The 12,520-nt window shown below is 33.4% G+C and overlaps 1 protein-coding gene across 1 annotated transcript in view; it reads right to left on the reverse strand.

Moving 5' to 3' along the window:
* SORCS3 (sortilin related VPS10 domain containing receptor 3) overlaps nt 1-12,520 on the reverse strand; it is a 476,983-nt gene that overhangs the window by 125,033 nt on the left and 339,430 nt on the right. Inside the window, exon 7 of the mRNA XM_015812775.1 lies at nt 5,500-5,618. Coding sequence (XP_015668261.1) covers nt 5,500-5,618 — 119 coding nt within the window. The remainder of the gene's footprint in view (nt 1-5,499; nt 5,619-12,520) is intronic.

The following is a 12,520-nucleotide window of genomic DNA, read 5'->3' on the forward strand; positions in this document are numbered from 1 at the left end:
TGGATTGTATAAGAAACTTATTAAGACCTATCTTCAGGATCAAAAGCTGAGATGACCCAGAGATAACAAAAGCCTTGGTGTTTTAGTACATCTAAATAAAGACATTAACTTCCCTATAACAGAAAATGGCAATTAAAGCCAAATGGAAATGGCTAGACCCCAAATACAGTGTCTTTCTATTAATGAAAGGTAAGTTTGATAAAAGTTTATTCATTCATTCATCATTCAAAGGCTAATTAGGAAGTTGCACAAAAAGTGTTACCCATGTACTTGCTACGTCTCTACTGATATTTCCATTTAGAAAGGAGTGAAAGACGCTGCATTCTGGCCTTTCTTGTCCTTAATATTTATGCAAAGTCTACGGGCATCATATTTGCCAAAGCAAATATGCTAAATTTGGCATGATTAAATTAAAATCTATTTCTGACAGGGGCATATTAGGCTTCTTTCATACTAAAGAAAAGCAGGCAAGAATACACCTGGTACCACAAAATTCTTTAAAACTGTGACTTCCCAAAATTGAACTTTACTCATTCTATCCTTTTAACTGCTTCCATAAAGAGCGGCAGAGTGAGACCAACTCAATGCCAGGGAAATGTCTATTTCAAAGAGCATAAAATAATTGGTTTTTTTTTTCAGTCCATATTCATAAAAGTGCTATTCCAAATATCTTGCTGTATCTGAAATACAACACTTTATTTAGAAGCTGGAATGATCCCACTGGAATCTAGGGAAAGTCTGCATATGCTATGTCTGTTTCAAGCTTTGATAAAGCCCTTGACCATCATGATCTTTCTAGTTATTATTACTTCTCTCTGGAAAACCAACATCCAGAAGGATCATGTCAGTGAGGCCAGGATATACACAGGAAACCCTTCATATCAACTAATTAACTGTTCAATATTATCTGCCAAAAACTGTTTCCTTAGTTTGCTTTAATGTCTTACCCTCTGAATATTGAAGTGAAATTATACAGTAGTGGCCAAAATTGTGGAAACCTTTTGGGAAAAGTGTATTTTTGAGGTTTGATGTCTAATAACACCACTTTTTTTGGGAGTAGTACCATAAAATTATATATCAATAGAAAGATAATTTAATAAAGAATTTAATGCAACAAAGTTTGTTAAATTATATGTACTGTATTCTATGAAATGTTATAGCCAAATAACCAGAAAAAGGATGCACAACTTGCTTAGGTTGATATCAGGTAACTTTCCTTCATCTGATTGTAGCCAATGAGCATGAGTGTTTAGAGAGCCAATCAGGTGCCATCTTGTTTTGGCAATGAGCCAATCAGATCACAGTAGGATTCAGTTATTGATATCATGTATTAAAGCTGAGAAGAGGACATTTGTCAGTGTGTTATGTGATCGCTATCAAGTTGGTTGCGTTTTTTTCTTTCATTTAGTGAGCTTGTAAAACGTAATAAAATTAAAGTAATGGTGCAAAGAGTTGACTGGTTGCCCAGAAAGTGATGTAAAATAGTATTATTAAGTGAACAAGGCTACAGTTATAAAGAAATTAGAAGAAAAATTGGTGGAAACTTAACCAAAGGTGGCATTTCTACTGTACACTTTTCCGAAAAGGTTTCCACAATTTTGGCCACTATTATAACAATATTCCTTTTGAAGAGCAAACCTTTCCCCATGAGCTGAAAAAACTACAATTCTAGCCCACATGCTCTTTACATCCTACCCTCATAACTTTGCTTGCTATGAGTTTAAACTCTTCTATGATGAATTGCATGATCTCCTTCAGCTGCCACTGCTTTACAAAGGAAAACATTCTTCTGAATTTAAAATCTTATAAATATGCAAACTATTTTTATGATTTCTATGCTATATATTTCTGTTACATCTCACTGGTGAGAACCATAACAAAGTAAATACACACACATATACACATATCTATCCACTTAGTAGTTTAACAATTTAATATTTTAGTAATTTATTCACAAAGTAGTTTTATAATTTAGTTTTACTATTCTAATACTTGTACTTATAGTGTCTTGCAATTTGAAGCACTTTATTTCTATTAATATTATTAAATATTCTATTTACGGTAATATTAAATATTCTATTTAGAAATCTTATTTAGATATCTCTGTATCTAAATTTGAGCTGTGTAAAATTTTACAAATATATAAAATGCTAGTTAATGACTATAATATATACATTTTTACTCTGTTATAGTTCTTGAAATGTTTCCAACTCCTATACCTTTGTTCTGAATAAAAAGTATAGCAGGACTGGGAAAAAAACTGTGAGTGACAGCTTTTCTATAATACTCGACATTTTAAAAATATTATAGTCTATATCATGCAAGGCAACATTGCTTGTTCTAAGATGTGTGCCAGTTGTGTGGTTGGATTCAGGAAAGGGCACTCATATATATCATATGCATACTATTCCTTTTGAAGAAGATTGCTGGGAGATGTAAAGAAATCCTGAATAGTATTACTGGAAAAAAGGGGGATCAAGTGGCCAATGAAAAATTTAGATAATATTTTACAGGCTTCCAAAGACTGCATCAAGACATGAATATTTCTTGAAAACTGCATAGTAATTGCAGGCAGTATATCTCTATAAAACTGTGGGTTGGCAATTTGTATATTAGAAACATCGATGCTGTAAAGTAATATGTTCTCATCATGTGCTACTTGGATTCTTATAGCCTAATAGAGAGGGGAAATCTATGGCCCTCCCGATATTTTGGGATGACAGATCCCATAAACTCTGACTTTTAGTCATGCTGGCTACATTTGATAGGAATTAAGTTCAACAATATCTGCAAGGGTGTGGATTATCTTCCTCTGTTCTTGTAGATGCCTTTGATCACCAAGGAACCTAGTTTCTTGCAGGTATGTGGACTTTTCTATCGAACGTACACTAACATTCCAAATTTATCCTCAATTTTTACTTGGATTCAAATAAAACTGAAGTTCTGTTTGAGTATAACCTTCTATAGTTTTCTTGTGTTATACAAGCAAGGGGAGACCATACAGGCCTTTCTTGGCATAGAAAGATGAATGAGTTGTGTGAGTTTTGTAAGTTTTAAAATCTTCATCTGAACTTTTAATGTTCAAAACAGCAGATTACAAAAATATTCTGTAACAGTAGCTGAAAAACAATGATCCAAAATTTGATGCATTGCTTTTTTAAAAATAGCAGCAAAGATTTTGAGCCCCAAGCATTTTGTTTCTGATGAATGCCAACCAGTGCAAATGAAAGATTACCCTGTCAATTCTGTGAAAAGTGTCTGATATTTGTTGCTTAACTTCAGAATAAAAAATAGGACCTGTCTTTAGAAGGTTTTACCTATCCTCTAGAAATGATGCCTGGGATTACAGTAGTTGAAGTTCAACATATGAAGGGGAACCACATGATGGAGAAAGCTGCTTTAGACAATCATGTATTCTAAGTGTAAGGAAAAGTCCTAAAATTCTTTGTTGAATTGCTTCTGTCATATCCTCATAACTTGCTATTTCCAGAAAGAAATACTATGCAAACTCATAAGATCACTGCAAATAAACAATCCATACACTCCATAAACAAACTGATCAAGGGCCAGCATGGCCAATACTGAAAAACTCTGAGATATGTAGTTCAGCAACAACTGGAGGACAACCAATGTTTTACAGTGAGTTAGACATGGAAGGAGAACATATATAATGGATTATGGTTTTGATAGCATTCAAAGGGTTTACAATTTAAGGACATTAGTGCATTAAGTAGAGCTGTTTTATAAAAAACATGACATTTGTATTTCGCCTTTTTAAAAAAAATATTTATTATTAAATTTATTTATCTTTCCACAGGGACTTTTTTATATGCATGCTGCAATCTTTGAACTAATCTTTATTCTTATCAGTGTACATCACAACTTTTATGTTACATCCATTGGTTAGCCTTTTCTTCATAAATTCATAGCAACTCATATAGGGAGTTTCAGTTCATGTTTCATACCATGAGAAAGCTGTGAAGTTGAATGTATTCAGGAAAAAAGCTAAAAAAGTTTCCATAAGTGAGGATGGATCAGCAATTGAATTCCAGTCTGCCCATGAAATAATGTTCACTTTCTTCTGTAAAAGAGCCATTTCAAAGATGGTCCAATTTCTTCCTGAAAATAAATCTTCCGGAGCAGGAATCAATTCAAAGTGTTCTGGAGCAAAAACTACAATTAAAACACTAAAAACAGCTTTCTGATAAAAAAAAAACCACCTACAGTATTAGAGCATCCCTGGAGTCAGTAGATTAGGAACTGTGGTGACACAGTGTTTAGAATGCAGTATTGCAGGCTAACTCTGTCCACAGTAGTTTGATCCTGACTGGTTCAAGGTTGACTCAGCCTTCCATTCTTCCAAGGCCGGTAAAATGAGGATCCTGATTGTTTTGGACAATATGCTGACTCTGTAAGCTCCTTAGAGAGGGCTGTAAAGCACTGTGAAGTAGTATATACATCTAAGGGCTATTGCTATTGCTAGATTAATGCATAATTGAGAAAAAATTATTTTGAATATCCCTACTTATAATATCATTTTAAAAAACTGGATATATTTTATTTCATTTTCTGAATTTTACCTTTTCATCATATATATTTTATGTCATAATTATACTACAATCTATAATTAGGGAAGATGTAACCTGTATGCATCTGCTCTCCCCATATCTAAAGACAGCCTGTCAATTGAATAGTCACTGAATGTCTGTTTTTCTAAATGTAAAGATGGATATCCTTTACATTTAACATTCTATTAGCTTGATATTTTATATTTAATAATACCTGAACAATAAAATTACCATAAATATATATTTATATTGTTTGGACAGTTATCAGGAGAGTATTGTCATAACCTTGAAAAAGAAATGAAAGAGCAATTAAATAAACATCATCTGAATAAGAGAAAAAGGTCAGAAAGATGCTCAAGGTATCTCCCATGAATTCTTTTTAGTCTAAGGAGAAGCAGATGGAAATGCTGGCAGGCTTTTAAAATTCTGTTAATATATCCTGTAACAATAAAACATCATTCTAGTAGTCTTTGCAGTGTGTGTTTTCTGGCATAACTTAAGAGACTGCTCGTTACATTACCCACAACTAAAGAAAACATGGATGTAACAGGAAATATTTTTTTAAACATGGGGAAAGGGAAAACCAATAACAGTAGTGTAGCACATTCATTTTGCCATAAATTATCAATACAAATAAAATGGAGAAATAAAAATATTACATATATTGAGAGATAGATAACTTCATTCTTGATATTAAGATAAGCATTTTGAGAATATAATCGATGTTCCTTTATTAGAAACATGAAAACAACTGTGCTCTTATCACTTTTTGTCAATTAAGGTTTATTCTGTTTTGAAAATATGATCAATATTTTTGATTCTTTAATAAAGAGAATTTTCCCATAGTAATAAATTATTTCCCAGTTAGGTACCATTTTGATAACTGGGAGGCAATTCTCTCATAAAAATATGCCAAGATGTGTAGACTTACCTGAATAAAGATATATTCATCCTGGACAACAAGTGAACTTGTATCAATGGAATGCAAAAAAGGTCCATTCCTGGTGGTCTCTGAACATTCTTGAATTCTACAAGTTATATAATGGGCATCTGTATGGGAAAGATAACCTTGTATGAAAAAAATGTTGATCAACAGTTTGTTATGCATTAAGAAAAGCAAATGGCCAACTTTGTATTCTATATATTCTCAGGTTAGCCTATTGCGTATTTCTGAAATTCCTATTTTTTTTCTTCTACTTTTAAGCTCCCTATTAGGTATTAGGTAAGCTATACATCCATAACATTTTTTAAAAAATTCACCTTTGGGTGAAGGTGAAAAGTAAATTCCCAGCTCTTTTTTTAATTAAAAAATCTTACTGAAATTTTGTTGGATAAGGCCTGGGAATAGAAGTAGGATTAATATGCTTTAACTGGTAAATGAGGTGGGGAGAGATTCTTTTTTCCTCTTCACTGAACAGTGAGAGATTTTGGCACACTTAAACATAAGCATCTTATTTAAATATTTTTACCCATCTGAATTTACAGGAACTATAAAGTGCTCCAAAACAGCCTAAAAAATTCCAGAATGTAATCCTTCTTCTGATACCACTTTAAGCAAGGCAAAATACTTTACTATGTCCACTGTATTCATCTGCTAAAACCTGTTATTTATGATAGGTTAACAGGATTTCATTCTGTCTGATCTCCCCCAAAGTCCAATGGGAGCAAAGTGCCCAATTTATTCACATCAACATTTTGGGTGTATTTCATTTCAATTCCTATTCCTAATCATTCAGGATTTTGTTTTGTCCTCAGTTAAAATACAGTGCAATGGTTCAATGCAATTCATGTTTTTACATGTATTTCATTCATGCTGAATATCCAAGCTTCTTATCTACAAAAGCAAAAATTATATCTACAGTCTTTCACTATTCATTCTTTAAGTACAGATATTTTCTATCTTCTAGTAAACAAATAATTCTAACTCTATCTATACATTGTAGTGCTGATCAAAAGATACTGTAGCAAGATTTAAGACCGACTCTTCATTAGTCTAAAATGCTAATGATAAACATATTTTTTAATTGTATTAGTTGTCAGCAAACAATTTGTTGAGCTCAACTATGCAGATTATTATTTTCCTGAGGAATCTAGCTACATACTCATAAAGCTTGATCAGCAAACATACACAATTCAATTATTGGATTAAAAACAAATACATTTAAAATTCTTCTTCTTGGATATTTTGATGGTCAGACTATAAAGCAAAGTGTCATTACAAATACATAGCAATTAAAATGTATTTTTTCTTGATCTTATAAAAATTAGGCATTACAGATTGACCCAGACTGGGATCCTATTAAAATAATAACTAAATAACTAAATGTTCAATCAGTGTAATAGAGCCTGAGATAAATTTACTGATTTATATATCAGTATATACATACATACATACATACATACATACATACATACATACATACATACATACATACATACATACATATATAATCACTCCAGCAATATAATACCTATTTATTTGCTGGGGTGATATGTGTGTGTGTATGTACGTACTGATTTATAAACCAATATAACTGATAGATTATGAATAACATATGGACATTTCAATAAATTCTACATACAAGAAATTACCTATTTAATGCCTAATAGGTAATTTCTTGCATCTAGAGTCTATGGAAATATCCACCATACGTTATCCATAATCTATTAGTTATGATATAAAAATTTGCTTAGCACAGTTTATGAAAACTGTGACTCAAAAATTTAAGCACTGAACTGAGAGATTGGATTGAATTTGGATTTGTTATCAATAATATATGGAAATATTCGTATTGCATAGGAAATGTATCATTCTGACATATTTTCACTAATAAACCAATATATTCCAAAAGGATACCTCCTTAGGTTTCACAGGGACACAAGAAAAGTTCTATTTCCTCAGTCTTCTCTTCCATTTTTTTCCTCATTTAAGCTTACCACCTTATCTCATCTATTCATTCAGGAATACATACCTACATTTACTTTATAAATATAGCATAATGAAACAGCATGAAAACACCCTTCAAACATGCATGCATCTAGCTACAGTCATAAAAGCAATTTGGCATCCACTTCCTAGTGCAAATGCAACATGTGGGTCTGCACGAAATAACAAATGAAAGAATAAAAGTGGACATGTCTAATAAATAATCAAATTCAATAAGGAAATGAAAGGAGGCACTTCCTGGAGCTCAGAATCCATGAAGCAGCTAAGAACCATTTTGTCAAACAAAGAAGCAGAAAAGAAATCAGCTCTTAACCAGCAACGAGCCACATTTTTTCCCTCCCAACATAAAAAGACCATTACAGCAATGGGAATGGTGTTTTGATCTCTATGATTAAAAAAGAAAATCTTGCAAAGAGACATATGTTGAAGGCAGCTGATATATTAAATAATTATTGAAATAAAGGATTAAGCTGTTTTATAAGAGAGAAATATAAATGTTATTTTGGAAAGCAAAGTTAAATACTACATAAAGATTAAAAGAAAAAACAGATTCCATTAAGTAAGCAGGATTTCCTGCTTTATATTTTATATTTATATTATTTAATCACATCCTACCTACATTGCAGAGACATTGAATTTAGATGGAGGAGACACAATTCAAGATTTGACATTATCAGAAAGTTACTATCTTTCTGTGCAATTCAACCTATCTGAAAGGGATGTTGTTATATGGATAAAATAAGGTTACATGTCCAGAAGTTTGAGCTACTAAAGAAAAGGTAGGATATAAATATAATGTATTGTAAAGAAGAGCCATATTTGTCTATGGTGACAAAAATCAGAAGGCGTCTGGTAGCACCTTTTCCATTTAGCAAATTGTATCAAAAGGCATAAGCATCCATAAGGTGCAGCTCATGTCATAAAATGCATAGAGTGATTTGACTGATATAGACTTAAACTAGGAAAAGACCGGGTGTGTGAAAGGAGTAAGAAAGATTGATTGTGCAGATACAGGTTACGTGTGAGACAAATTATAAATACCTCCCAAGTTAACAATTATAATATGTTAGAAAGTCATAGTGGGTTTTTTTTTATTTGTTTTGAGACCCTCTGAGATTATCTGGTCTTTTTTTATTGTGAGTTCAACAATTTATCTCTCAATAGTGCTATTAAAAACTCAGTTTTCCAAAACAATCACTTTGAGATCGTTCACAGAGTATCCTGAAAGTTTGAAATGATCTGATATTACTTTGTCCTTGTTCTGAGTCCTCATGTCAAGCTTCTATCCATTACTTTTTTTGCACAATTTTTTTTCCTATTTGTCCTATGTAGAATTCAAAGAACAATGATGGAAGATGATGATATTTATTCCATTAGAGGTAGAAAGGTGAAGGTATCTATAATCTTTGTATACTTGCTAAGTCCTGTGATTGAGTTGTCGATGTCGATATGTGGTCAAAGGAGACATTTGAGATTTTGCAGTGTCTGATTCTCATATTGGCATAAATGTGTAGGTTGTTTGTTGTTGCTTGTGAGAATCTGGTTCAGGTTGGTTGGTGGTTCTTTGGATACAAGTAGAGGTTTGCCTCCAAGTGCCTGAGGAAATGTAATGTTATTGTCCAATAGGTTTTGTAGCTTATTAATAATATGTTTGGCTGTCAACTGTCTGTAACTAACAACCAGAAGTATTCTATTCTTCATGTATAATGTGTATGTAAGCTTAATACATATGATGGATTGATGATGGTTGTATGTTTTCATTTTGTTATGTATCTTGCCCACCCCCCTGGGGAACTTGCATAATGGGTCTTTCCATCACAACATAAACAACATTCTCCTTCCATTAAGAGTTGACATTCTATTGATTTGCTAATAGTTTTATTTTGATTTTATCTGTTACATTCATTATTATTAATAGTCTTATTTGCTTTTTATATTTATTATGTTATTGCTTTATAGTTTTATATGATTGTCTTCTATTATAATTGATCGTCAATCAATTTTTAAGAGGCAATGTAGTTCACCTTTCCCACTGTGAAATATAGCTCTGACTGCAGGTTAGTTATCTTTACCCAGCAGCTTAAAGCAGCATCATTCAGGAAGCGCACTTTCCCTGCTGTTTGTCCAGAAAGCAAACACCTAATTATTTCTCCCTCTACTCCTAAGGTCAGGGTAGTGTTAATAAAAAGGCTGAATTTACAATCACATTTAACTTCCCTTTTGGCTAATTCAAAATGGAATTTGATAGATCTGAGAAGTGCTAAAGTGTCAGGCCAGGCACAGCAAACCACATAACAGCAAAGCAAAGGGAGAAGAAAGCTAAACTAGACAGACCAGGGAGAGGCAACTGCAGGAAATAATAGATAACTCTTGCTGCAACAGGACTTATACCTCCACTCATGGGAAACTCTGTGGCCATGGACCTACTCTAGCAACCTCCTAAGGAATCGGATAGAACTCTTGTACACTTCATGGAAAGAAGAAGGAAAGGTTGTGTACAAGTAGGCATGAGCCCTTAAATAATTCAGCAAAGAATTATTGGGATAAGACATCTTTTTGCTCCATCTTCAGTTTCTTAAAGGAACATTTCTAGATCTTGAGAAGCTCATTTCATAGGTTATATACTTCTGTAAGAACTTAAGCCAGATCTTCAATAAAAAAAACTGGTAAAATAAAATAATTTTATTTGCCTTTCTTAGAAACACAGCTAAATGAATGGATTGCAAACGCCTCTGAGCTGCCTTAATAATATAGCTTCCTGAATTGGGAAATATGAGATTAATAACTTCTCTTTTCAATTGGTGGGACTGCTAGGAGGGCCATTGATGACCTGCCAAAGAGTTGTTTGATTTCTTGGAACAACCTGTGGTTTGTTCTTAACTAGTATCTAGTATCCAGTTTCTAGCTGAACCAATCCACCAGTGTATTGTGGATTCCCTGACAAGTTCTGCTTTTGTCTTTGATCCATTGTAGGAGTTTGCTGCCTATCTCAGGGGTTGCCACAAATAAGAGGGAGTCAAACTATTTTTCAGAACATCTGAAGACAGAAGAAGAAGCAACGGGTGGAAACTAACCAAAGAGAGAAGCAACCTAGAACTAAGGAGAAATGTCCTGATAGTTAGATCAATTAATCAGTGGAACAATCTGCCTTTAGAAGTTGTGAATGCTCCAACACTGGAAGTGTTTAAGAAGAAACTGGACAACCATTTGTCTGAAATGGTATAGGATTTGCTGCCTGAGCAGAGGGTTGGACTAGATGACCTCCAAGGTCCCTCCCAACTATTATTATTATTATTATTATTATTATTATTATTATTATTATTATTATTATTATTATTATTATTATTATTATTATTATTATTATTATTATTATTATTAAGCTAGTCATTCTGCCTTTAATGCCAGAAGGTTTATGATGCCTTAGGCTTTGTCTTCTATTAAGAGTCCTAAATTTGAAATAAATCTCATTTGTCCTAAAGTTGTTATCTATATGAATTGGACCAGACGAAAGGCCACAAATCTAGATCTTAGATAGAAGTTCCAGGATCTGCAAATTAAAGGAAGTACTCACCTTCCCTGGTATCAAGCATCTTCAGGATATTGGCACTATTAGATTTTGGAAGAGCAACAGACAGGAGGAAGCAGGAATAAAATCAATAGAAGACACAGATCATGGACTTGAAGGACAGAGGAAGCTGCTATCAAGAAAATTTTCAGAGATGTACTGCTTGTGTCCATTACAAGAAACTAATTTGAGTAAAATCTTAGACAGGCCCCTCTCTATTTTACATGAAAATAAAGTGAGGGCGGAGAGAAGCATATTCAGATTTGCAAGATTACTAAACCTAACAATAAAATTAGTCACAGTAATAGTAGTCCTGATCTATATTGCATTGTAACATTTTTTTGGGTGGGGGTCTGGTCTACTTTATAAGACTGTCAGAATCTCACCCATTACACTAAGTTTATGCAAACAATTGGCCTTGAGACTGGGGAGATACATGGTGTCCAGATGTATGAACAACTGTAGTGGTATGTGAGAAAGATTTGAAGCTGGATAGTGGGGCAAGAGGATAAGAAGAAACCTTCCCTAGTTTCTTGTAAAGGAGATGGTGAGAGAATTGTACTTTCAGATTTGCCAGGTTCTATTAATGCAGCTTTATAATAAAATGGAATTATCTTTTTTGGTTGTGTTTTCTATTTGGTCTACCTGGTAAAGCTGACAGAAGAACAGATAAGACTAGCTGCTGAAGAGTGACTTTTCTTTCTTTGGGCAGGAAAATCAGACCTGTTTTGGAGTCCAGAATGGCAATGTGACTTAAACGATTAAGCTTTAATTAAGAAACCCAAGGTCTACATTTTTGATCTAGGGTCCTGTTTGATTGAAGTAGATCAAATTAGCTGATCATCCAGTCAGGGATTCACATGTATTCTCTAGGACAGGGGTAGGCAACCTCGGCTCTTTTATGACTCGTGGACTTCAACTCCCAGAATTCCTTAGCCAGCCACGCTGAGGGGAAAGGGAGAGGTTTCCAAGCTGAGCCATACTGGCTCAGGAATTCTGGGAGTTGAAGTCCATAAAAGAGCCAAGGTTGCCTACCCCTGCTCTAGGATATGAAATGGGCTATCACAATAACCTTAATATATTTTCTGGAAACTGACAAAACTATATGTAGTGGAAACCCTCTGTTTTTGTACACTTAATTTCCAATGTTTTCATCATATTTGTTTTGAATCTGTTTCATTTTCTCTGAGCTTTTCTCAAATCATGTTGCCCAGACTCAGGTTTGTCTTCCTCTTTTTGTAAGGAGATGCAGTGAGGGAATTTTTATTGCTGCAAGATATGCAAATGTTGACGATACAGCAGTGATTTTTGTTCTTTTTCTCAGCATAACCCAAATAGTCAGTGTAAAACCACAATGCCGCATCATACATTTTGGGGAATTTAACCAGTAAGAGACTTGAATGTTAGCTTCACTGATACTTATTTATTTATTTATTTATT

The sequence above is a fragment of the Protobothrops mucrosquamatus genome, unplaced genomic scaffold, assembly GCF_001527695.2.
Source record: "Protobothrops mucrosquamatus isolate PMUCROS unplaced genomic scaffold, P.Mucros_1.0 scaffold110, whole genome shotgun sequence".
In the NCBI taxonomy this organism is placed as follows: domain Eukaryota; kingdom Metazoa; phylum Chordata; class Lepidosauria; order Squamata; family Viperidae; genus Protobothrops; species Protobothrops mucrosquamatus.